The 27333-nt window shown below is 41.1% G+C and overlaps 2 protein-coding genes across 2 annotated transcripts; one reads left to right on the top strand and one right to left on the bottom strand.

Annotated features, from left to right (window-relative positions):
* Positions 1 to 1129: 1129 nt before the first annotated feature.
* Positions 1130 to 9556, bottom strand: LOC104985826 (chromosome unknown open reading frame, human C14orf142). The gene is made up of 2 exons (XM_010836209.1): positions 9253 to 9556; positions 1130 to 2818 (listed from the first exon to the last, which is right to left on the bottom strand). The coding sequence occupies exons 1-2, from the start codon at positions 9458 to 9460 to the stop codon at positions 2724 to 2726; spliced, it is 303 nt and encodes a 100-aa protein (XP_010834511.1). The 5' UTR covers positions 9461 to 9556; the 3' UTR covers positions 1130 to 2723.
* A 79-nt stretch (positions 9557 to 9635) lies between these two features.
* Positions 9636 to 26227, top strand: UBR7 (ubiquitin protein ligase E3 component n-recognin 7 (putative)). The gene is made up of 11 exons (XM_010836210.1): positions 9636 to 9864; positions 11763 to 11896; positions 12499 to 12559; positions 13429 to 13524; positions 14589 to 14642; positions 15011 to 15116; positions 17062 to 17270; positions 17445 to 17594; positions 18107 to 18269; positions 19828 to 19889; positions 23963 to 26227. Exons 1-11 carry the CDS (start codon positions 9715 to 9717, stop codon positions 24053 to 24055), a joined length of 1278 nt encoding a protein of 425 aa, XP_010834512.1. The 5' UTR covers positions 9636 to 9714; the 3' UTR covers positions 24056 to 26227.
* Positions 26228 to 27333: the final 1106 nt, after the last annotated feature.

Raw genomic sequence — 27333 nt, forward strand, 5'->3', positions numbered from 1 at the left:
TGAATTAATTATACTGAGGAACAGGTGTAACTTCAATAGGCTAAATAGGATCTAGATTAAACTACCACAAAATAAACCAAGAGCCACAGATGTCTCCAACCGATTGTCCCATTTGGAAGAAAACATAAACTCTATTTTCTTAAAAATACAAGTCTTCTCAATAAAAGTTTTTCAAAAATTGAGCAGCTTGAAGAAATAATTCTAATAGAGTATACTTCATAACATGAGGGCGTCAGTACAGGGGGCTAGGTTCCACAGAAAGACAGTATGAGGCCTAACATCTCAGAAGCCAAGAAAGTTCTGCTGGAGGAAATGTTTGTTCAAACTTCCTAACTAATATTGTAGCCAAGCAACAGCAACCTATTATAAAACAGTAAAAGTTCTTGCCCTTGGTCACAGAACTTTACTGGAAGTATTTCTTAATGTGACACAAAAGCACTTACTTTTAGAACACACATCTATTTGTATATGCCCATGTATTTCACATTTAGAACTCCATGTTTCATATTTTAAAAGATTATCTCAGTCTAGCATCCAGATTATTTTTAGGTAGGACTGTGGGGTTGACTTTCTTGTATGAAAGTAAAGTTGCAGAGCTGTTTCAGACATTAACTGTGTCCTGTGCGTCTGTGGCTATCGTTATTACCTTTGAAAGGCAGCAGATCAGAAAATCGGCAAGGCATCTCTCTTATACTGGTTCTTCAAACTAGCCCCTCACACCTTCAAAACCTTTTTTGTCATACATGTGGCTCACTTATGAAGACAGTATTAGAATCAGAAAAAGATCCATCAGACTTATAACCCAGACCTCCAAACACCAGACCTCAAGCATGAATATCTTGGTATTTCTTTTTTATAAACATATTTACTAAACAAAGGAGATAAAATATTCAGGAGCAAAGTTCAGGTATTACTTTAAAACTATGAACTATTTTAATTTCACAGGTTAAGTTATTACTATTATTTTTTAAATTATTTATTTATTTAATTTGGCTGTGCCAGGTCTTAGTTGCAGCACTCGGGATATTTAGTTGCAGCATGTGGGATCTAGTTCCCTGACCAGGGATTGAACCAGGCCCCGTGCATTGGGAGCTTGGAGTCTTAACCACTGGATCACCAGGGAAGTCCCAAGTTTTTTTAAGGAACGTATAAAGATAAAAGATTATTGTAAATCAGTAACTGACCTGAAGTTCCAATAGTAGAGACATATCACAAACTAAACAAACAAGGTAATTTCTGACCATTTAAAACTTTTTCTAGTTGGTACTGTTTTAATTACATAAGAGTACTTGGTAGAAGCCTGATGTTCCAACTAAAACAATACTTTAAACATATAAAAAGGTGTGTAAATTCAATTTCTTTAATACCATGTACTTTGTAAGCTACAGATTTCAGAATGTGTAACTGCGAAAGTACTATGGTAATCTTTTAAAGGCTGTGTGTATAACCCAGCTCTGCCAGTAAGTTCTGTAACTCAAGGAAAATATCTAAGATTCAATTCATCTCTGAGTAAATCATATCATCTTTAAGGTTACTTCCAACTTAAAATTCTGTGACTATTTGTGTTTCAATAGGTACCTGCTACTTGATTTTATTCCCTGTAGTTTAGCTATCAAAATGAATCAGGAAACATTTATATGTGTAGTAAATGAAAAATACCTCAGTCTCTCTGACAAGCAGAAAAGGAATACACACACACACACATTTTAGGAATATATACATATATGTATTTAAAGGATCTGATAGTTCCTTGTTAAGCAAAATCAAAGTCTGACTACAGAATGACATGAAATATCTTAAGTTATAGTCAACACAGAAGTTGCTTACCTAAAGACTTACACGTGTGTTAACATAAACAGCATTATCACCAGCATAAAAGCACACCCCAGTTTGACTCTCTTAAGGTACAAGTTAAACATCTATCTGTTGAGTGGTATCATCTCCAGAAGTCTGTATATTGAGTTCAGGTGTGGATTCAAGGTTTTCTTGGGTATCTCTCAAGGGCTCTCCTTCCCTTCAGTATTTCTCACTATTCCCATTTTCCTTCTACTTACATGGAATTGCCATTCTTAAATTTAAATTAATTAACTAACACATTTATTTGGCTGCACCAGGTCTTAGTTGTGGCACGTGCAGAATCTTCATTTCATCATGCTGGGTCTTTGGTTGTGGCATGCAAACTCTAGCTGCAGCATGCAGGATCTAGTTCCCCGACCAGGGAAGGAACCTAGGCCCCCTGCATTGGGAATGCAGAGTCTTAGCCACTTCACCACCAAGGAAGCACCTGCCATTTTTAAATTTAACACCTCATTTTCATCACTTGTTCATGTCAGTTCCTTGAAATGTTATTGTCCATAAACCTTGACATATATTTTCATAACAGAAGCAGAAGCTAAAACATGTAGACACCACACAATTTAATCCAACGGGTATTTAAACAGTATTAAGTAAGAATTCAGTTGCCAACTTACTGGATATTATACATTATTAAATGTCTATTTTATTTCCATGATCTGAAACTGACTTCTCACTCAAGAAAAGGGATTCATTTCTATGCATTTATGTCTTTCTTTGATGAAAACAGAAGAAAAGTTTCCTCTTTGACAAAACTGTCCCAGGGGAAAAAAACAAACACTTTCCAAATTAGAGCACAAGTCTTCCTTAAATGTCAGTGTGTGGTAAATAAAATATGGTAGCAGTCTTTTAAATTTCATAAAAGCTAGTTAAGATGGTGTTTTTTGCCGTTTTGCAGATGGTCCATCTGAATTAGTTCTGTTATCAGTGTTATTTTCATCTTCTGAATCATCTTCATCATCACCTTTTAAAACAAATATTTGTTGTATGACAATATGTTCAGTGGTTGAAAGAAATATAGATAGCTAAAATGGTTGATAATGAGATCATTTCACTTCAGGGATTAATAAAACAATGCACATATCAAATTAGCAATATGTACAGTTAAAAAGACTGCAGAAATTATGATTAAAACCTTTCCCTTCTATCACCTTTTTTTGGAGATATAATTCATACACCATAAAATTCACTTTCAAAGTGTACAGATTATTGATTTAGATAGTCACTAGGTTATAAAACCATCATCACTAATTCTAGAATACATTTCATCTTCCAAGAAAGAAATCTCATACCAATTAGCAGTCACTTCCCCTTCCTGGGTTGGGAAGATCCAATGGAGAAGGGTTAGGCTACCCACTCCAATATTCTTGGGATTTCTTTGTGGCTCAGTTGGTAAAGAATCCAACTGCATTGCCGGAGACCTGGATTCTATCCCTGGGTTGGGAAGATCCCCTGGAGAAGGGAAAGGGTACCCACTCCAGTATTCTGGCCTGGAGAATCCCATGGACTGTACAGTCCATGTTGTTGCAAAGAGTCAGACACAACTGAGTGACTTTCACTTTCGCTTCCCATTCCCCTTAGCCTTTGGCGATCACTAATCTACTTTTCTCATTTAACTTATATGCAGAGTGTATCATGAGAAATGCTAGGCTGGATGAAGCACAAGCTGGAATCAAGACTGCTGGGAGAAATATCAATAACCTCAGATATGCAGATGACACCACCCTTATAGCAGAAGAGAAGAGGAACTAAAGAGCCTCTTGATGAAGGTGAAATAGGAGAGTGAAAAAGCTGGCTTAAAACTCAACATTCAAAAAATGAAGATCATGGCATCCAGTCCCATCACTCCATGACAAATAGATGAGGAAACAATGTAAAGTGAGACTTTAATTTCTTGGGCTCCAAAATCACTGCAGATGATGACTGCAGCCGTGAAATTAAAAGATGCTTGTTCCTTGGAAGGAAAGCTATGACAAACCTAGACAGCATATTAAAAAGCAGAGACATCACTTTGACAACAAAGGTCTATATAGTCAAAGCGATGGTTTTTCCAGTAGTCATGTATGGATGTAAGAGTTATAAAGAAGGCTGAGTGTCAAAAGAATTGATGCTTTTCATTGTGGTGTTGGAGAAGACTCTTGAGAGTCCCTTGGACTGCAAGATATGAAACCAGTCAATCCTAAAGGAAATCAACCCTGAATATTCATTGGAAGGACTGATGCTAGGCTCCAATACTCTGGCCACCTGATGCGAAGAGCTGACTCATTGGAAAAGACCCTGATACTGGGAAAGATAGAAGGCAGGAGGAGAAGGGAACAACAGAGGATGAGATGGTTGGATGGCATCATCGACTCAATGGACATGAATTTGATAAAATTCCAGGAGTTGGTGATGGACAGGGAGGCCTGGCGTGCTTCGGTCCAAGGAGTCGCAAAGAGTTGGACACGAGTGAGCGATTGAAAAACAACAAAAGTCTATTTTCTTACCCCTCAGCTTTGTCTGTTCTGGACATTTCATATAAATGAATCAAAATATATGGCCTTTTGTGTCTGCCTTCTTTCACTTGTGCTTTCAAAGTTCATTCACATTGTATAGCATTTATCAATACTTCATTCCTTTTTGTTGCTGAGGAATATTCCACTGTATGGATGGATACACATTTTGTATATCCACTCATAAGATGATGGATATTTGTGTTATTTCTACTTTTTAGCTACTATCAATGATGCAGCTATGAACACATGCGCATTTGTTTTTATGGGAACATTTTTCCAGCTGTCTTGGGAGAACTTGGAGTGGAACTAAGAATCTCTAGGACTAGAATTGTTGGGTCGAATGATAATTTTACATTTAACTTTTCTGAGGAACTATCAAAGTGTTTTCCAAAGAAGGTACCCCATTTTACGTTTCCACCAGCAACGTATGAGGGCTCCAATTTCTTCACATCCTAGTCAAAACACGTGTTACTGTTCTTTATAGCCTTCCTGGTGGGTATGACACGCTATGTTATTGTGGCTTTGATTCGCCTTTCTCTAAAAGCCAGTGATGTTCAGCATCATGTGCTTATTGGCCATTTGTATATCTTATTTGGAGCACTGTCTCTTCAAGTTTTCTGCACACCTGGCAACTGGATTGTCTTTTTTGGTCACTATGATGATAATTTTTTCAACTGAAGTATAGCTGACCCACAACACTGTTAGTACCAGGTGTACAACACCATGACTCAATATTTCTGTACATACAAAATGATCACCATTTGTCATTTTAGTATTGCATTCTATCACTTTTGTAATATTTACATTTAAAAAATTTTGTACTTGTTAATTGAGATATGATTTATATAAGATAAAATTCATCATTTTAATCTCTATCACTTTTTTTTCCTGGGCTGCACCACAGGGCATGAGGGATCTTAGTTCCCCAACCAGGGATCAAACCCGTGCTTCCTGCAGTGGAAGCATATAGTCTTAACCAGTGGACCGCCAGGGAAGTCCCTCTACCATTTTCAACAAAGGAAGTTCAAACTGAAACACTTTGGGGACTTTGTTAAACATACAAAAGCATGTCCTCTTGTATGAAGATATTACTGACCCACTATTAGCAGAAAAGGTAGAAGTTATTTTTCCAGCAAGCCATTTTTTTAAATGGCTCCATCTATACTTGTCCTTATTCCAATGACAGCATTTTCAACAGTTTCGAGAGGATCTTTTGGAGCCAAGAACCAGGACTTCATGCTAATGGAAACAATCTACTGTTTGAAATTCACATAATATTCTGAGTTGGTTCCATCATATTATCTGGCACTATCAAGATGTAAACAAGATGGAAAGAAAAGGAAAGTACAGTACAGTTTAAGCTCCTCTACAGAGGAGTTACACCTTCATGATCACAGCCTTGTCATGGTGAAGGGGCTTGCGTTATTCAATGAAGCTGCGAGCCATGCTGCACAGTGCCACCCAAGATGGATGTGTCATAGTGAAGAATTCTGATAAAACATGGTCCACTGCAGAAGGAAATGCCAATCCACTCCAGTACTCTTGCCCAGAGAACCCCATGGACAGTATGAAAAGGCAAAAAGATGACACTTGAAGATGAGCCCCCAGGTTGCAAGGTGTCCAATATGCTACTGGGGAAGGGGGCAGTAATTGCCCTACAGAGGGCAATTACTAATAGCCCCAGAAAGAATGAAGCAGCTGGGCTAAAGCGGGAATGATGCTCAGCTGTGGATGTGTCTGGTGGTGAAAGTAAAGTCTGATGTTGTAAAGAACAATATTGTATAGAAACCAGGAATGTTTGGAAGGTAAACTGGACACAGTCAAGTAGGAAATGACAAGAGTGAACATCGACATTTTAGGAATCAGGAACTAAAATGGACGGGAATGGGTGAATTTAATTCAGATGACCATTATATCTACTACTGTGGTCAAGAATCCTTTGGAAAGAAATGAAGTAGCCCTCATAGTCAACAAAAGAGTCTGAAATGCAGTACTTGGGTGCAATCTCAAAAACGACAGAATGCTCTCGGTTCGTTTCCAAGGCAAACCAGTCAACATCACAGTAGTCCAACTCAATGTCTCAACCACTGATGCTAAAGAAGCTAAAGTTGACTGGTTGTATGAAGACCTACAACTTCTAGAACTAATATCAAAAATGATGTCCTTTTCATCATAGGGGACTGGAATGTAAAAGCAGGAAGTCAAGAGATACCTGGAGAAACAGGCAAGTTTGGCCTTGGAGTACAAAATGAAGCAGGGCAAAGGTTAAGAGTACTGTCAAGAGAACATGCTGGTCGTAGCAAACACCTTTTTCCAATAATCCAAGAGATGCCTCTACACATGGACATCACTATATGGTCAATACTGAAATCAGACTGATTATGTTCTTTGCAACTTTAGATGGAGAACCTCCACACAGTCATGATCTGGAGCTGACTGTGGCTCATATCATAAACTCCTTATTATAAAATTCATGCTTAAATGGAAGAAAGTAGGGAAAAATCACTAGGCCATTCAAGTATGACCTATATGAAATCCCTTATGATTATACAGTGGAGGTGACAAATAGATTCAAGCAATGAGATTTGCAGACAGAGTGCCTGAAGAACTATGGATGGAGGTTTGTGACACTGTGCAGTAGGCAGTGACCAAAACCATTCCAAAGTAAAAGGAAAATGCAAGAAGGTAAAGTGGTTGTCCAAGGAGGCTTTACAAAGAGCTGAGGAAAGAAGACAGGTGAAAAGCAAGGGAGAAAGAGAAAGATATACCCTTCTGAATGCAGAGTTCCAAAGAATATTAAGGAGAGATAAGAAAGCCTTCTTAATGAACAATGCAAAGAAACAGAAAATAATAGAATGGGAAAGACAGATCTCTTCAAGAAAATTGGAGACACCAAGGGAACATTTCATGCAAAGATGGGCACGATAAAAGGACAGAAATGATAAGGACCTAACAGAAGCAGAAGAGGTTAAGAGGTGGCAAGACTACACAGAAGAACTATACAAGAAAAGTCTTAATGACACAGATAACTACAATGGTGTGGTCACTCACCTAGAGCTGGATATCCTGGAGTCAAGTGGACCTTAGGACTACGAACAAACCTAATGGAGGTGATGAAACTCCAGCTGAGCTATTTAGAATCCTAAAAGATGATGCTGTTTGACATGTCAGCAAATCTGGAAAACTCAGCAGTGGCCAGAGAACTGGAAAAAGTCAGTTTTTATTCCAATCCCAAAACCGTATGCGGGTCAAGAAGCAACAGTTAGAACTAGACAGGAAACAACAAACTTGTTCAAAATTGGGAAGGGAGTACATCAAAGCTATATATTGTCACTCTGCTTATTCCAAGCTGGAGAAAGCACAAGCTGGAATCAAGAGTGCCAGGAGAAATATCAATAACATCAGATACACAAATAACAGGACCTTAATAGCAGAAAGTGAAGAGGAACTAAAGAGACTCTTGATGAAGCTGAGAGGAGAGTGAAGAAGCTGGCTTAAAACTCAACACTCAAAGACAAAGATCATGGCACCCAGTCCCATCACTTCATGACAAATAGAAGGGGAAAAAGTGGAAGCAGTGACAGATTTTATTTTCTTGGGCTCCAAAATCACTGCAGACAGTGACTGTAGCCATGAAATTAAGACACTTGATCCTTGGAAGGAAACCTATGACAAACCTAGACAGTGTATTAAAAGCAGAGACATCACTCTGATGACAAAAGTCTGTATAGTCAAAGCTATGGTTTTTCCAGTAGTCATGTACAGATGTGAGGGTTGGTCCATAAAGAAGGCTGAGTGCCGAAGAATTGATGCTTTTGAACTGTGGTACTGGAGAAGACTCTTGAGGGTCCCTTGGATGACAAGGAGATGAAATCTGTTAATCCTAAAGGAAATCAACCCTGAATATTCATTGGATGGACTGATGCTGAAGCTGAAGCTCCAATAATTTGGCCACCTGATGTAAAGAGCTGACTCACTGGAAAAGACTGCTGCTAGGAAAGATTGAGGGCAGAAGGAGAAGGGGGAGACAAAGGATGAGATGGCTGGATGGCACTGCAGTTTAAATGTACATGAATTTGAGCAAACTCTGGGAGACAGAGAAGGACAGAGAAGCCTGGTGTGCTACAGTCCATGGAGTTGCAGCATTGGACACAACTGAGTGACTGAACCTCAACAATGACAACAGGGGAAGTAACCCCTAATTCCAATATTTAGTTCTTAGGTTCTTCACCTCAGGGTATTCAAGACAAGACTTAAGAATACAGTTAAATTTTCCATTTCTGCTTTCAAACTGCACCTACCACATTGGGAAATGAAGGGAGTGCCTGACAGTGAAGCCTTTTTCATCTGAAATCTATTCCAATCTTCAGAACCTGTTCCTATTCTGTAATAGATGGCAGTTTTCCAAACATATTTGTAAATTCACGCCTGGGAAAATTCCTTTCCATCCATCTAAGCCCAGCTTAGAAGTCATGTTCTCTCTGAAGCCTTCTTGGGTTCTCCAGGTTTGCAATAGTTACAGAGAAGTCTAGGGTCATTCCTTCTACTCTTTAATGTTTGTCTGTCTAACCTCCCACAGAGTTCCACAAGAACAGGAACTGAGTCGCATTCACTTCATTCTTTCTCCAGAGTTCAGCCCAGGGACTGGCACAGGGCCGTAGGCGTTCAGTACTTTTTTGTGTGACATAAATGAAAAGAGAATCGTGAAAAGCAGTCCTGCTAAATGAGTCCAGGTACCGCCCAAATTTGGCGAAAACAGCTAAAATTTTTAATTTGGAATTCTTCCCCCAAGGCTCACCTTCTCCAAGTTTGTCGCTCTACACAGGTTCCCTGAGGAAATTTCTCCCACTCCGGGCGCCCCTGCCCGCCCTCCTGTCGCTCCCAGAACCGTCTCAGAGCTCACCGTCCAAGGCCTCGTCGGGAGCCGCCGTCACCCGGTCCTGTGCTTCCTGCTGTACCTGAGAGCCGAAGAGCTCAGTCACCAGCTCCCTCATCTGAGCCACACCGGACAACAAGCTCTGGAAAGGGTCGGTGACGCCCGGCGCCTCACAGGGCACCCGTAGCTGCTGTCGCCGCCCTTCCAGTCCGACGTACTCGCCCAACAGCTCCATAGCGACCGCTACGCTTCAGGAGCGCGCCACAATGAGGCGCCACCGGAAACGGAAACCAGCCCGCCGCGGGCGCAGGCGCGGAGAAGGGACAGGCTTGACTTCCGATTGTCGGAAGTCGCTCCTCCCCCTTCCTTCGCTCCCTGTCTTTGGGATTGGTGTCTGGCACCGTGGCCCCGCCTCCTCCGGCCCCGCCCCTCGCGGACGCTTTTCCCGCCTCCGCCGGGGCTGATCGGCGGTCCGGGTGACAGTTGAGGATGGCCGGAGCAGAGGAGCCAGCTGGGCGACAGTCGGAGTTGGAGCCCGTGGTATCGTTGGTCGATGTACTTGAGGAGGACGAGGAGCTGGAGAATGAGGCTTGCGCCGTCCTGGGGGGCAGTGACTCGGAGAAGTGCTCCTACTCGCAGGTGGGCGCGCGGCCCGGGCCTCGCCTCCCCCAGGCTCCCCTCAACCTCCCTTTGCCCACCCGCCTTACCCTCTCTTTTCCCGCCGGCCGCGGCCGGCACCCCGTGGTGGTCCGGCTCAGCTGTTGGTCGTAGGAGTCCCCATCCCAGGCCCAGGTGCCCTTTTACCCTTAGTCTCCTGAGCCCCCATCCTAACCTGTGGCCAGCAGGACGCCCCTCCTTTCTCGATTTTCCTCTCTCCGGCCCCCGACGTTTCTCCGGTTTTGGCCCCGGAGCGGCTGCTCTTTCCTTCCTTCCTCGTCTCTTGGTGCCCCTGCCGCTTTTCACCAAACCAACCCCGTGACCTTTCACATCCTGAGTATTTTTGTCCCTACTTTTCCCATCCTCAGAGTATTTGCTGGGTACTAAACGGGAGAGTCAAAGCAGAGTTAAAGGAGAGGGCTCTGGATTTGAAAATCTCTCCGCGTAGGCTGGACTCCTGGACAGCTGGTTCCTCTGCAATTTAGTTTGACAAGTGCTAGCTGGTTTTTTGGCGAGAGGAAGCAAGTACCACGTCTGTCTGCAGTCGGCCCCCCAGGGGGATAGACCGGAACCCGAACAGTTGTTGGCACTGTCTAAGGAAAGGGGAGGAGAGGAGGAGAGATGGCATTCGGAAAATGGTGGGAACAAGGACTGAAGGGGGTGTGACGTAGTGTTTGGTGACTCATTCTGTTTCTAGGTTCAAAAATGGAGAAAGGTGGTAGAAGAAAACTAATGAGAGATAATGCTTGATAGGAAGAAGAGGTTGCCTTCCAGGCCGGTGGAGTGGAACATTGCAGGATGGGGAGAGAGACGTGGGGTCTTTATGTGGTGTGGCCTGAGATCACAATACCAGTTGTCATCAATGACCAGTTGAGTTTACACTGCACAGTGGTTAGATTTTTTTTTTTAATACACCTGGTATCAGAGGTATTTAATGTTGGCTGATATTTTAAAACCTTTGGTCGCCACTGAAACAACTTTTTCTCTTTTTGCCTTTTTTAAAAAAGTCTGTACGTTATTTTTGAAACGTACTTAGATTTTTAAAACAGACTTCCTTAAAATTTTTTTTTGTATTGTTGTAAAATATGTGGAAAAGTGCAGAAACCACGTATAAGTCTTGGGAAAGCAAAACCGAAAACACCAGCAGGTGTGTACCACCCAGATCAAGAGATAGAACATTACCAGCATCACAGAAGCTTTCCTGGGACTCCCTTCTTCCCGGAAGATGGCAGCCATTATCAAGATTTGCTTTTCTTTAAACTTTTTATTTTGAAACATTTAAAGTCTACAGTTAAAATGAAAGAATAATATTATGAACATCTGTGTATCTTCACATATATTCACTTTTTAACATTTTACCACATTTGTTTTATCTTTTACTTCTTCACTGTAATATACTTTGGTTTTTTTTCCCGAACCAGTTGAAAATAAATTTCAGACCATGACACTTCAACTCTAAATATGTCAGCATACATCTTAAAATCAAAGGGATTCATTTAATACATTGGTGTTCTCTTTGGTGGAATCACAAGCATATTCCAAAATTAAAGTATGATTATTCCTTACATAAGCTTACACACATTCTCCTGTATTTTCATGTGTTAAAATAGTTAAGTAGACTGGCTTATTCACAGCTGACTGAAAATGTTAAGTTCTATCACTTTGAGAAAAAGTTATATGAAACGTGTATGAAACCTGCAACCATGTTTTGGGATTCTGTTGTATATGCTTTTTTATTAGTCTCAGTGGCTTTTACAGGAAGATCTTGACCACAGATAATCTGATTTCAGTTATGTCTCAGATCGTAGTATGGGCATTAGGTCGCTCTGCCAATGTCTCATCAGTTTTCTGTCTTTTTCCATTTTGGGGCTGTCTTTTAGGGTTCAGTAAAGAGACAAGCACTGTATGCCTGCAGTACCTGCACTCCAGAGGGCGAAGAACCAGCAGGAATTTGCCTGGCTTGCAGTTATGAATGTCATGGAAGTCATAAACTATTTGAGCTGTACACAAAAAGGTAAAATGGTCAGAGATAGATGCTAGATGGTTTTCAAATATTTAGATTCTTTTCCAGTTGCACTTTTTTTCTTAATCATGTTTTTGCATTCAAAGTAGTTGTGCCCTGGTAAAATTTAATGCAACTGTTTTATATAATATAATCGGAAAGAACAGTTTTTCCAGGGGACCTTTTAAAATATAATTATGGGGCAAACTCAGACCACTCCTGCTATTCTGTCACTGTTTTATGTGTGTGTGTGAGAGATACAGATATTTGTCTTTATGCATGTTAATTTCTTGGAGAAGGAAATGGCAGTCCACTCCAGTATTCTTACCTGGACAATTCCATGGACAGGGGAGCCTGGTGGGCAACGGTCCATGGGATCGCAAAGAGTCAGACACGACTGGGCACACAGCACACACATGTTAATTTATAGAATTATTAAATATTTTATTGTAATATGCTTGGGAAAGTTGCGGGTTGGATACATGAACAACAACCAAGTCCAATTTTTAGGTCCTAGAAGCCAGGTGAAAGGGAAGAGGCTATGATATGAATGTAAAGAGTAGTCTTTAAATTTAGAAGAAAAATTAAAATTGGCTTTTCCTCCTTTCTTTCAGAAATTTTCGTTGTGATTGCGGAAACAGCAAGTTTAAAAATTTGGAATGCAAATTATTTCCTGTAAGTAAGCACAGCAAACGATAAATGCATGAAAAGTAGCTAAGATTGGTATTTGTCCTAGGGGATAAAAACCAAGAATTTTCAAAAAGGAAGTTCTGTGCTTCTTCTTTGCAAATGAGCAAATCAGTGTTAGACTGTACCCCATTTATTTATTTGTTGGAAAGCTAAGTAACCTGTTCAGAGCCTACCTATAGATTGTAATTAATATGAAAGGCTTTGGGGGTAGTGTTCTAAAGTGATTCAGGTTCAGTTGTGTTGATTGTGCTCATGCTCTAAGGCTTTTTAAAGAAAAGGGTATGACTTTTAAAACTGAATAAATAAAACTGGGCAGTAATGAGCATGGGCTTTTGCAAAAGTTTTTCACTGCTTTTTGGATAATAAAGACTATCTTCTACAATAACTTTCAGTGAAATGCCAAAAATGAAACAGAAAATAAGGGACTTTACTGTATTCAATCCTAATTACTAAAGTTATCGTGCTCTTTCCCTCCTTATTTTTAGGCAACTTCTTTGCCTACTTTTCACCTCCTAGTAATTTGGGGGCTTTAACTATCATAGCTGGGCATTAAGAAATATCTTGAAATTCTAGACCAGTGTCAGCTTCCATAGATTGATAGTTAATATTTGTGATTCATTCTCCCCCAATTGGTACAAAGAAGGTATAGAAAATAAATTTTATTTTTTCCTTGTATCCTGGAGAAAGTGTTAACTTTATAGGATGAATTTTTTCCCCTTGTACTTTGAAGACTAGCTTCCAGGGGAGGGGGTGGTACAGATATTTAGTGCACAAATTTATTGAATGCATAAATTCCATGATGCATGAAATTATAAAGTTAGGCCATGTTTTATATTGAAATTAATATCTTTCAGGACAAAGCAAAGATAAATTCTGGCAATAAGTACAATGACAACTTTTTTGGATTGTACTGCATTTGCAAGAGACCTTACCCTGATCCTGAAGATGAGGTAAGAGATTTGGAGGTCAGCACCAGGACTGTGTCATCTCCAGCCTTCACTCCCCAGCCTCTTGTCATATTTGGCCCTTTAGCTGTTCAGCAGGGATTTGGGGATTGTGAAAGTATTCTAGATTTATCCCTTCTTTTGACTCTGACCTAAAGCTACAAGTAGTACAGAGCCCAACTATTTTTCTATTTCTTACCTCATGAGAAATATTGGACAGGACTTTATCAAGGCCAGAACTTTTTCCCTTCTTCCCTCTCTTTGCCTGCCTGTTTGCTCCTTTTCTCTGAATACTTTCCAGAAAAATGACCTTCAACTTCTCGCATTCCTGCAAGGAGAGAAAATAGGGTGCACAAACTGGATTCTCTTAAAAACTTCAATTAGAGGTGTATGCAAAATTTTAAAAGAATTTTTATTCTTCCTCATTCCTGTACCTTCTTACCTCCTAGACATAACGACTGTTAACACTTTTGGTGTATATATTTTCAGACCTTTTTCTGTGCACATATAAGTGAGTGAATGTGTACTTTAATTTCTAGTTTCCTTTTCTTTTTGACAAAGGCAAAATTCTGTAATTCACTGTGCACCTTGCTACAATTCACATTACCTCCCTGGGCCTGGGTTTATGTGTAAAATGAAAATATATTACTTATTCATAAAGTTTTGTGGGAATCAGATCGTAAGTAACTGATACGAAAGTTTTGATAATTACTCACAAAGTGCTTATCTCAATGTAATCCTTTTGTAACCCCAGTTCATGGAGAAAGAACTTCTTTGACCCCTTGAATTGCTGTTTCTCCATGTCTCCTTGACTTTTTGCATGTGGATAGTGGCCTTACAGAATTGGTAGAGAATTATTTAATATCTGATTCTAGTGTGTGCCAGATTTACTTTGATATTCCAGAGTTCATTGTCAGTCAGTTCAGTCGCTCAGTCATGCTTGACTCTTTGCAACCCCATGGACTGCAGCACTCTGGGCTTCCCTGGAGAAGGGAATGGCAGTGTTCTTGTCTTGAGAACCCCATGAATTCACTGTAATCATTAATAAACAAATTGCTTTTCTATGTTAGATTCCAGATGAGATGATCCAGTGTATAGTCTGTGAAGATTGGTTCCATGGAAGGGTGAGAAGAGCTTTGACCTTTTAATCCCATTGTCTTTACAAAAAGAAAATATCTTGTCTTTTTTTTTTAATATTTATTTATTTGGCTGAGTCTGATCTTAGTTGTGGCATATGGAATCTACTTTCCTAACCAGGGACTGAACCGAAGCCCTTGGCATTGGAAACAGAGTCTTAGCCACTGGGTCACCAGGGAAGTCCCCCCAAAATCTTGTCTTTTGGAATTAAATTATATTTCACATTATCACTACCCTTCTAAAAAATACTATAGCGATATGATCAATGTACTGTTGGCAATATTTTATAAAATAATGAACTTTTTGGACAACTTGGTGATCACAAGGAAAATAACTAGGTTTTCTGTGTTCACAGCATCTTGGCGCCATTCCTCCTGAGAGTGGGGATTTCCAAGAGATGGTGTGCCAGGCTTGCATGAAGCGCTGTTCTTTCTTGTGGGCTTACGCTGCACAGCTGGCAGGTAAGAGTCTCTGTGGAGTTGCCATGCCTCCAACTTGGGCCGTATGTTCAGTACAGTACAAATCAGTACAATTTGTTCAGTAAGTTGTAGCTACTATGTTTTTCACTGTGTACTTTTACTTTATTTTATGGGGTTTATTTTTAAACTTTTTATTTTGTACCGGGGAATGGCTAACAAACAATGCTGTGATAGTTTCAGGTGAACAGCAAAGGGACTCAGCCATACGTATACATGTATCCATTCTTCCCCAAACTCTCCTTCCATCCAGGCTGCCACATAACATTGAACAGAGTTCCATTTTTAAGGGACTCTGAGGTATAGAAAAAAGTATAAAGTATAAGATCTGTTCCTTCTCCACAAGGTGCTTATAGATAGATTGGGTGACTGCCAAGAACCAATTTGTACTTAAATGGCATGATGCAGAATATGGATGAGACCAGAATTGGAGAAAATGGAGAAAGCAGTTTTTAAGGGGATTTTGAAAGATAACAGAACCCAAACAAGTTGTTCTTAGATATAAGACATGCTACTGGTCGAGGGGGAGGTGGTGACGGTTTGCCATCTAATGCTTTTACTGTACTCTGAGAAATTGACCCAAACCACTAATTAGTAATGAATGTTCTTGAGTATGAAATACTTTATTTTACTCTTAATATTATATGTGTTTATTTTTTAAATGGTAGTACTTCATAGTATCTGTTGTTCCAGCCTCATAATTTTTTGCCCTTCTCACCTTTAGGGAGCACTTCACCATACAAACCTCAAGCAGCATCCTGCGTTTTTGTTTTGTCTCCAAGTTCTTGTACTTGGTGTGTCCTCTTTCTGTTCATATGCTTTTTTCTGTGTGTGTGTTTTTTAAAAATTTATTTATTTTTAATTGAAGGATAATTGCTTTATAATTACTGTGTTGGTTTATACCATACATCAGCACAAATCAGCCTGTTCATATCCTTTTCAATTACGTCTCACTTTCTGCTGGACCTGAATCTTTTTCTCATTCACTGGATTTTCTTAACCCTTCCCCTCTGCCCCTTCTTCATTTCCTTCCCTGTCAGCAGATGGCCTCATTTCCTAATAAACTGAAAAGCCATCCTGCAGTGTGAGTTCCCTTGTCATTTCTCTGTTCTCTGTTATTTCTGTCCCTGCAAGCGTCCTTTCTAATTTCCTCCTCGCATAAAGAAAAGCTGTTGTCTTTGCAAAACTACCCTTCTCCTGTGTTTGCAGCTAAATCTCTTCCTATTGCCTCTTGCTTCTTTGGTGTCCTTGGGTCTTTAACATCTATAGTATTTTCCTTTCTCATTTACATATAAAATGTTTAAATAGTGATTGATATATTTTTTTTAGCTCTTTTTTCCAGATGGTTTTTTTTCTGTTCTTGGTTCACATTTTGTTTTTTACTAGAGTGTAATTACTTGACAGTGTTGTGTTAATTTCTGCTATACAGTGAAGAGTGTCAGCTGAGTGCCTCTGCAGTGTATGTTGCACATGCATGCATACTCAGTTGCTCAGTCATGTCCGACTCTTTGTGACCCCACAGACTGTAGCCTGCCAGGCTTTGTTCATGGGATTTTCCAGGCAAGAATATTGGAGTGGGTTGCCAGTTCCTCCTCCAGGGGATCTTCCTGACCCAGGGATTGAACCTGCATCTCCTGCATCTCGTGCATTGGCAGACAGATTCTTTACCACTGAGCCACATATATCCCTTCCCTCTTGAACCCACCCTTCCCACTAGTGATTGATATTTTTAAATTTTCTGTTATTTGACACTTTAGAATAGGCAGGCATAACCTAAAAAAGTGTTATTTCCTTTCTCATTATTCCAGAGATTAAGGTTAACTCTCTCCTTTTCCAGATTCTGAAGTATTTTTTAATCAAACTAAGTGATTTCATTGTCTCACTGGTGTGGATGTGTGTGTGTGTGTGTGTGTTTTCATTGAACCTACAGTAACAAAAGTAACTACTGAAGATGATGGGTTGGTGCTGAATGTTGATGGAGTAGGTGATCAAGAAGTTATCAAAACTGAAAATGGAGCTCATCAAGATAATGCCCTCGAAGAGGATGTTCCAGAACATGGAAAGGCTATTGTGAAGGAAGTTAAAGCAGAGCAGACAAACGAACCATGTACCAGCTCTAGTTCTGAATCTGATCTCCAGGTAACAAAATGAAATCTGAGCTGTAAAAGAAATAAAACTTGAGCAAAATTAATTCTGTAAGCTATGTAGCTTTGGATTTCAGTTGTACCTTTTGCCTAAAAGAAATTCTTTTACAAAATCTAAACTTTGAAAACGATGATGGTTTAAAATACACACTTCAAAACTTAATTTCAGAAAGCATTTCAGAATCAACATCTCAACACAGAATCACAGTCTGGCTGCAAACTTGAGGAGCTTAAAGCTAAGCAGTTTATAAAGAAAGACACTGCCACCTATTGGCCCCTGAACTGGAGGAGCAAGTTGTGTACCTGCAAAGACTGTATGGTAAGTAGCAGATCATGTTCAGCATCAAGTGTTTTGTGGACAGATGCCTAAAATAAGAACACCTGGAAAGTTTATTTATGAAATTGATATTAGAGTATAGGGAACGTAAGTTTTTTTTTTTTAATGTTAAGCAAATTTATGAATTAGTGTTTGCAGTCTGAATGTTTATGGAAGCAATTAAGAACGATGCAGTACTTCTTATTTATCTTCATTTCAGTGGAAAATAGCTTTTCTATATCATAGAATTACTTGGAAACACAAATTTCTTGAAAGTTACAGTAAGTTGGTTTTTAAATAAAAATCTCTTAGATCTTACAGCATCCACTGGAAGTTGGGAGATTTCTAAGAGAAATTTGGGCAGAAAGAATAAATCCTTCAAGCAACTCTGCTGAAAGGCTGGGGGTTTTCTGGATATTAGAAAACTTAAACAAATTTTTGGTGATTCTCATGAGGTCGACTTTCTGAGAATGACATACAGTTCTAATGGGGAAAACTGGTTTTATTTTTTAAAGAAAATGTATGGCGATCTAGATGTCCTGTTCCTGACAGATGAATATGACACAGTTCTGGCTTATGAAAACAAAGGCAAGGTTGACCAGGCAACTGACAGGAGAGACCCTCTAATGGACACCCTTAATAGCATGAACAGAGTCCAGCAAGTGGAACTTATTTGTGGTAAATATTGTTTGTGAAAATTCATAAAGTTCATGAAGTTTCCTTTACCATTAAAAAAATTATATAGAAGGAGGACAACTAAAAATGGTTTAAATTTGGAATTATATAGTAAGCCTCACTTATACTTGCTTGATTGTAACATTGCTGAGTATTTAGCTACTATTTCCATTGAGTCAGGGTTAAATGCTAGAATAATTGCATGCTTGAGAAACCATAGCATGCTATTTTGATTAAGGGTAGATGTATAAGTACAGAATAAGAGGAAATCAATTTCTTTTTCCATCCATTGAAGCAGTTTTCATTGAACATTACATGCCATCTTTTTGACAGTTGTTGAGATGCTTCAGTGGTTCACAGGAAACCCACTAGAGGGGAAAATATTCCCAAACCCTTAATTGCAGGCTTTTACATTTTTTCCCCCAGCATGCCCAACTTATTTTCATGATTTCTGTCCTAGACAGTTTCTACTTTTGTACCCCTTTTTTGACAGTGGTTATTTCTGTCTTGTACATGTAACTATTTGATTAATTTCCTTTTGCCTTTATTAGACTAAAAGCTTTTTGGGGATAGAGTCTATAACTTGAGGGATATAACCCTCAAGTTCCCATGTATATAATATAATTTATTAAGTGAGATGAGTTTTAAAACTTAATGTTTGACAAGTCCAAGATACTTGAGCAATAGAATTATAGACAGATGGGAAACCTTTTAAAAAATTCTCAGCTGTAGCGACAGATTTTATTTTCTTGGGCTCCAAAATCACTACAGACAGGGTCTGCAGCCACAGAATTAAAAGACGCTTGCTCCTTGGCAGAAAAGCTATTACAGATCTAGATAGCATATTTCAAAGTGGAGACTTGACTTTGCTGACAAAGGCCTATAGAGTCAAAGCTATGGTTTTTCCAGTAGTCACGTATGAATGTGAGAGTTAGACCATAAAGCAGGCTGAGTGCCAAAAGAATTGATGCTTTCGAATCATGGTGCTGGAGAAGACTTGAGAATCCCTTGGACTGTGAGGAGATCAAACCAGTCAATCCTAAAGGAAATCAACCCTGAATATTCACTGGGAGGACTGATGCTGAAGCTGAAGCTCCAGTACTTTGGCCAGCTGGTGCAAAGAGCCAACTCATTGGAAAAGACCCTGATGCTGGGAAAGACTGAGGGCAAGAGGAGAGATGGTTGGATGGCATCACTGACTCAATGGACATGAGTTTGAGCAAGCTCCGGGAGATAGTGAAGGACAGGGAAGCCTGCCATGCTGTAGTTCTTGGGGTTGCAAAGGGTTGGATAAGACATAGCGACTTAAACAACAGTCTTTTTGGGAGTGGGAGTATCTGTTCCTCGAGGGTTTATTTAATGAAAGAGGGTTCCCAGATGTCAAAGTGAGGGAATTGGGGAGAAATTGAGAACAAATCTGTATGCAGATTTCACTTGAAGAAAAATAGATTAAACTATTAAAATACTCAAATGTTAATGGTCAGGAAATCTTTTGTTCCTAAATGCAAATGGATTGTCTGAAGTTTGTGTCCTTGTCCTTTGCTTTGTTGTTTTGATTTAGAATACAATGACTTGAAGACTGAACTTAAAGACTATCTCAAGAGATTTGCTGATGAAGGCACAGTAAGTAGAGTTAACGAATTTTAATCATAGCCCTGTATGTTTTGAATAAAGTTTCTTTTTTTTTGAAGTGCAGTTGATTTACAGATTTATTGTTACTTTCAAGTGTACAGCATAATAATTCAATATTTTTATAGGTTATACTCCTTTTAAAATCATCATAAAATATTAGCTATATTCCCTTGGTGTGTGTGTTTGTGTGTATATACATACAGCATCTTTTTTAACCATTCATCTCTTGATGGACACTTAGGGTGCTTCCATATCTTGGTTATTATAAATAATGCTGCTCTGAACATTGAGATGCATGTATCTTTTTGAATTAGTGTTTTTGTTTTCTTTGTGTATATACCTGTGTGCTGTGCTGTGCTGTGTCGCTCAGTCGTGTCCAACTCTTTGAGACCCCAAGGACTGTAACTGGCCAGGCTCCTGCGTCCCTGGGGATTCTCCAGGCAAGAATGCTGGAGAGGGTTGCCATGCCATGCCATGTCGGCGACTATTTATATGCTAATTAGAGATATAGAGAACAATAGAATGAGGATAGCTCAGTAGGAAAATTCAGTGGAGAGAAGAAGCTGAGTAGCTTGGTTTACGCGGGAGACCAATAAAACTTCAAGACAAGAAGTTTGCACCACTTACGTAGGCCGCAGGCGCCCTCTCGAATAGCGGAAGGTGTCTCACCCTAGACACCTTCTCGAGTGGGTCTTAGAAGCCCAGGCATGATTAGTAAGCGTGGTGGGTTCCGCGCTCCAGATGGAGACTCAGCTGGAAGTTAAAAGAAAGAATGACATGGGGAGACCAAGCGTTGGTGAGCAAGGCCCGTAGCTTTATTTTTAACAGGGGCTTTTATACCCTAAACCAGGGATCAAACCCACATCCCCTGCATTGGAAGGTGAATTCTTAACCACTGTAGGGTTAACATTGTAGGGACCACTAGGGGAGTCCCTACAATGTCTAATCTTTTAAAATAGTTCTCCAGATGAATTTTCAAATACTTTCTAATTTCTAACTCTTTACTACTCATATGTGTTTATGATGGGATTTTTTTCTAAAATACTTTTCTATCTTTGAAAGGGAGATATAAAATAAAACTTAACTTTTCTCTTCATGGCCTACAGTTGTCCTTCTAGACAGTAAATGTTCTGCTCTGCTACCGCCAGACAGACTAACGCAGTCAGACCTGGATCTAACAGACACTTAGGACATGCCCTGAGACTTGCTTTCTTGGGAGAAGTCTTTGCAGGCCGAGTGCTTTCTCATCAACGTGGGAAGGACTTGTAGCTGCCTGGATGGCTGGCACTGCTGCCTTGCGGCAGAATGAATTGTGGAGTCTGAGGGTAAAGAGCCTTCTGAGATGGTTTGCTCGTTTTCAGAGAATGTTCCTCATTGTCCCTGTGGATGTCCTTTTGTGTCCCAGCAGCTCTTACCTGTCAGTTATTCTCATTTCTGTGGCAGAAGCTGTCTTCTGCTTAACGCAGGCTCCGCCTTCTCGCACTGGAGCTCCAGGCGTCCACGGGTGTAACTGTTTGAGCTTGGCACTGTCAGTGGCCGTTCAGGCCTCCCAGCTGTCAGTCAGCAGTGTCAGCGCGTGCACTTGTGCCTCTGCTTCTGTGTAGTGTGTGATTGCTGTGCTCATTATTGATTTTGTTTCACACACACTTAAAATCACGCACAAGAAAAAAGTAGGTGTGGTGTCTTTTGCTTTTCACATTTGAAACAATTTTATCCAGAGTATTCACACCTGTCTTCAACATATGGATCTTTATTATCACTGGAGCCATTCTTAATGAGTCTGAGGTAATTTTTAAATCCTATGTGATGGTTTGAAAGACAGAAAAAATATTTTTTATCGTTTGTTTTCAACATTACTAACTAGATCTTTACAAACAAACACCTTAAGTTGTCATAAAGCTTGTCTGCTTTGGTTGTGTTTGTCCATAATATGGTCTATTTTTCGTTTGTTTCCTTTTTTTTCTTTTTCTTTTTCATAATAAGGTCTGGATGTTGTCAAATAATGGCCTGCTCTTTATTTAATGTTTCTGTCTGACTTAAGACTTAGAAACTACACATTTTCTGAGACAAACCAATAAAATGATTTTACTATTGGACCCAAGTATTTTTAGGGCTTCTCCAGTGGCTCAGTAGTAAAGAACTGGCCTGCCAATATAGGAGATGTAGGTTCGATCCCTGGGTGGGGAAGATCACCTGGAGAAGGAAATGGCAACCCACTCCAGTATTCTTGCCTGGAGAATCCCATGGACAGAGGAGCCTGGCAGGCGACAGTCCATGGGGTCGCAGAAGAGTTGGACACAACTTAGTGACTTAGTAAACATACGTTCTTTAACATTTCTACTCTTTATGTTGGCTGTGACCATTTGAGGAGGTCTGGAAACTAAAAATGACACACTCTATAGTTTGTGGGCTCTTAAGTCTCCTCCTACTATATCCTTGCCAGAGAAATGGTTTCCTTGCATTGCCTTTCGGTGTGTAATGTCTGTGATCCAAGTGAGGGACAGAGGCTTCACGTCGGAACTCCCTGATATCCTACCTGTTAGCGTTTGACAGTGGACATTCCTAAGCCCAGCCGCTCAGCGCTCTGAGCTGCGGTGGCCTCAGTGTGTGTTGGCCGTCTCCATCTTGAGTCTGTGAGGGGTTTTCATTCCCACTGGTTGACTTCCAGCTTATTGTCAGTGTCAGCTACCAGTCTGGCAGAATACTGACAAAATGTGAACTTTTTCAAGGATTAGTCAGTATCTTACCCCAGTGAGTTATTCACATTGGCTTTGCCACTTGGGGATGTTTGTACTTTCACTTCTGGGGAGAGGAGGGGGAAGTTTTCACTTTACACACAAGTATTTGTCTTCTCTTTTCCTTCTCTTTCTCCTTCTTGGTCCCTGCATTCCAGTACTTTCTTTTTCTCTTTCTCTCTCCATACCCCACCTTTATTTCCTCATGATAATAAGAATGTGTTACAAAATTAAAAATCATGTTGGTAACAGTGTGCTGCCTTTGTAATTAAACATCTCATCAGGACTTCCCTGGTGGTCCAGTGGTTAAGACTCCTGTCTGAAAGCAGGAGACATGGGTCTGCCCCTGGTCAATCCCTGATCAATCGGGGAACTAGGATCCTGATAAATAAGTAAACAATAAAAAGTAAAACCCACATCAACAAACCTGTCAACTGTGGCACAAACTCCCTCTTGGAATAAGCAGGAACTCCTTCTGGGTCATCCCGGTTTACTTTTTTAATCCATATTCCCCCTTATTTTCTTATTTTTAATATTCTATTTTGCTGATAATCATAAACAGTCCTGTGTGATGCTCTAATCCTTTTTCCAATAAAATTCAAGATAAATTTCTCATTGTTATTGTATAATATGGATATTCCATTGACTGAGAGTAATGCTTCCATAGTTTTTGCCAATTATTTTTCTGTTTATATAGCAAATGTCTTTAATTTTGGACTCCTGAAAGAGAGAAGAGTTTTGAGGTTTCTTCTTTTTTTTTCTCTTCAGTATAAAGGAGAGAGCACAAGTGTCAAAAAAGCCACCTTTGTTTGCTGGGGTGCTTGTGTGGAACTGAGGGATATTCCAGGACAGCCGTGTCCTGAGGGAGCACAGTGTCCTCCAGAGACCTCAGGGCCCTCGGTGTTTGTGCGGTTCTGTCACTGCTGTCTTCAGCTGACAGTGTTCATAGCCTACTCTGCACCAGGCAGGGCTTGCACAGGCATTACATCTCATCTGCTCTTCAAATGGTCCTGTTAGATGGCTACTGCTTTCATCTCTCCCTTTAAAAACATATTATGTATTTGGCTGCATTGCATCTCAGTTGCATTATGCAGGATCTTTCCTTGCTGTGCATGGGCTCTCTAGCTGTGGCGCTCGGGCCTAGTGCTGGACAGTATGTGAGTCTTAGTTCCTCGGCCAGGGATTGAACCCACATCCCCTGCACTGCAAGGCAGATCCCTAACTACCGGGCCACATGGAAGTCCCCCTTTCATCTCATTTCAATGAGGAACCCGAGGGTGGCAGTGGAACCCACACTCAGCACTCCTAATCTTTGCTTTCCATCCACAGGTGGTTAAGAGAGAGGACATCCAGCAGTTCTTTGAAGAATTTCAGTCAAAAAAGAGAAGAAGAGTGGATGGGATGCAGTATTATTGCAGCTAGAAAGGAGTGCAGCGCCTTCTATCCAGGCGGAGGAAGACCCACTTCCTGTTCCAGGAATAAAAGAGGCCGCTTCCTCCTCCAACCTTGAGCTTCCTTCACTCTGCTTAACGACAGTAGCCACAATGTTTATGCCGATTTCACAACCAGCATTCTTCTTTCTGACTCAGCTAAATGCAACTCATTCCACAGACTTGAGCCCCCCAACCCCACCCCAGTCTAGCCAGGGTTATTTGTTCAGAACTTTCAAGAAGTTTGATTTGGTTTTGAGAAAGTAAACTCATCTTTTTTTACCCCCTTAATGATTTGTTCTTTTAACTCCCAAGTGTGTCTACTCTGCCGCAGCCTCTGTCTTCCAGGACCTGCTTTGAGGAGCGTTGCAGAAGCCCTCCTGTCAGCTCCACAGGTCCCCTCACCCCTCTGATCGTGGTGCCTTGGGTCAAAGCTTCCTCAAGCCTGGTCTGCTTCTCTCCCTTGTCCCTGTTTTCTGAGGTTTGGTCATGGCCTAGAAGGGACCTCAGAGCTTGCTTCATCTAGGCTGACCCTCTGGAGTTAGCCAGGACTGCAGCTTTTTGGTTTAGATGTGTGTCACAGGCAAGGAGGTTGACTGATGGCAGGACTGAGGAAGCCTATCTTTGTTACAAATTTTACTAATAAATTTAAAGTGGAAATGTCATTCACAAATCTACTGACTCTAGAATATTAGAATTTCAGTACTGTAGTGCTCACAGGGCTTCCTGGAGAAAATCTGCCATTATATCAAGACTAGTCCCTCTCTGCTGCCTAGAAAGTAGACCGGGCACTACCCTGTGAAATCTTGGTGGTTTACAAAGTCCTCCGAGTTTCTTTATATTATCAGGGATATTCATAAGCATATATTAAGAATAGACCTATTTTGATATTGTTCTGTTAAGAAAATGTTATTAGAAGCCCAGTAAATTATTTCCCCCTTAAATCTGTGCTGAAGAAAAAACATACTGGCTTAGCCTACTTGTAAGGAGCAGGGCCAGTGAGTGCCCTGTTTTGGGAGAAGCAGACTGGAGGAGATCCCAGACAAGGCCCCAGGCCGCGCAGATAGTGAGCTTTAAGTAAAAAATAGTCCCTAATGTCAGTCTGCAGCTGAGTCCCTAATAACTGTGAGATCTTCTTTTGAAGAACCTCATGGGGTGTTGTATAAAAGCCCATATTTGAGGGGATGTCCTTTCAGTTGGTTTGAAGTGTCTTTAAAGCCCCTCAGTCTGTGTGGAAAACACCTTTCAATAAACAAGAGCCCTCAGCTGCTCTCTCCCTCTGGAGGAGCATGGTCTTTCCTGATGGTAGACGACACACTTTGAGGTGTGTGACTATAAGCATTTGAGGCTTTGGGGCCACAAGTGTATATTAATATTTTGTGTGTGTCCAGCAGTCATAAGTACCCACCGATCCCTGAGTATGGTGAACTCGGCCTACAGAAGGCAAAGGCCTTCAAGAAAAAGTACAGTTCACATTTTTCTGCCTCAGACCTCCTAATTACAGATCCCCAGGAAGAGTGATGTGTGGAGCGGGAAGATCTTGTGGCCACAGGAGAGGCGTGTGTGCTCTGAGCTGGCCTTGTGGAAGGCTGAAGTGGCCAGGGCCAGAGCTCCGGGCATCTCCAAGAGGGCCGCCACCCCCAGCTTGGGAGCTCTCTGTTCCAAGCCTGAGGGTTTTTGAACCCCTCTCTGCAAGGTGATACTAGTTGTATACCAGTATGGCCTGAAAGGCTCTATCATCTCAGGCATATGATTTAACCACCAGAAAGTTTCTTCTTACAACAGGTCAGGACCAAGTCTCGGCATCACTGTGCAGCACAAGCAAACCCCCAGTGCTGAAGGGCTTGTTTTAGGAAAGGTACTGTTCCTCTCATGTTAACCAGAAAACCTCTTTTTTTTTTTTAAACCTGTTGTTCACAACTAGTTTTCTTATTGACTGTATTGGACCGTCTCTTCTTGTAGAGACTGATTTTGGCCAACATGTGGCAGTTGATATTAATGCATGTTTTATGCAAAATAAGAATACGATATTAGTTACTTTTAAGGAGTTCTGGCATTGTATGTGCATTTTTGTAGAATTGTTACTGGACTTATAATTACATACTTAACTCTAATCAGGTTTCTGTAAAAATTTAAATAAATCAATTCAAAATAGTGGCTTTCAGATGGTTTCTCGTCACATTTACATGTATGTGGCCTCCGTTTGCAGATGCAGGAACCATGTGAGCCCACGGCGGCAGCTCCAGCCGCCCTGGGGCCTGCTGTAGCGGAGGGGCTGCTCCTGTCTCCCCAGCACGACGTGGCCTGATCCCAGCACACGCACCCCAGATCTCAGGTCTTGCCAGCAGAGCTCCTTCACACACGGGTGCACACGCATATACACACCCGGCTTTGCAACACCTCTGCACACACACACATACGCACAGCTTTGCAACACCTCTGTGTGCACACACACGTACGCACAGCTTTACAACACCTCTGAGGAACACATACACACACCCCACTTTACAACACCTCTGAGGAGAGAGGGTCCATAATTTCTTAGGTGAACAGAGAACAGAGATGGGTGAGGGTTGTGATGAATCGCAATGTACTCTGGTCTTGCTCTATACAGGGGAGAGAGCCAGGAGCCCACAGGCCAAGGGAGAGACACGGTCCACCTCCACGGTAGCCATTACTTCAAAAGTAAATGTGAGGACAAACCAAGAAGCCCGTGAAGAGGCCCATCTGTGGCCTTCCCCCAGCTCTTGCTTCCTTGGAGATGATTCACAGTTGCAGTCATCACCTATGATAAATGCAGGTGAATAAAGTGCTCTCCATAGCCTTGGAACTGCTCTCATCGGTGAACACTCAGGATTATAGAACCATCCATGCCAGGAAAACAGCGCACCTCCCAGCTCCCTAAAAGGACCCTAGTGCAGTAGAAGAAAACTGAAAGAGCAACAATCCAAGTGATAACCGGACCTTGGCAAGGAGCTATTTCAGCTCCCACAGAAGGCGAGTGTGTGCTGCGAACGTGGGAAGCAGAGGGAACGTGGAAATCAACCCAGCAGAGCCCCCAGGAGCCAGTGAGGCTGCCTCCCAGTGCGTCCACCTTGAAGCAGCTACCAGACACAAGCCTTGGCCTAAGTGGGCATCTGGGCTACAGCCAGACTGGTGCCTCATGTATCCTGGACCACTGGGCACTAGGCGAGCAATCCACACTTAGGGTCACAGGACCCCTCGGATAAAGGGACCCGAGAAGCCACCCAGCCTCACCTCTTGGGCCAG

This window comes from Bison bison, unplaced genomic scaffold, assembly GCF_000754665.1.
Source record: "Bison bison bison isolate TAMUID 2011002044 unplaced genomic scaffold, Bison_UMD1.0 scf7180017864061, whole genome shotgun sequence".
Lineage (NCBI taxonomy): Eukaryota > Metazoa > Chordata > Mammalia > Artiodactyla > Bovidae > Bison > Bison bison.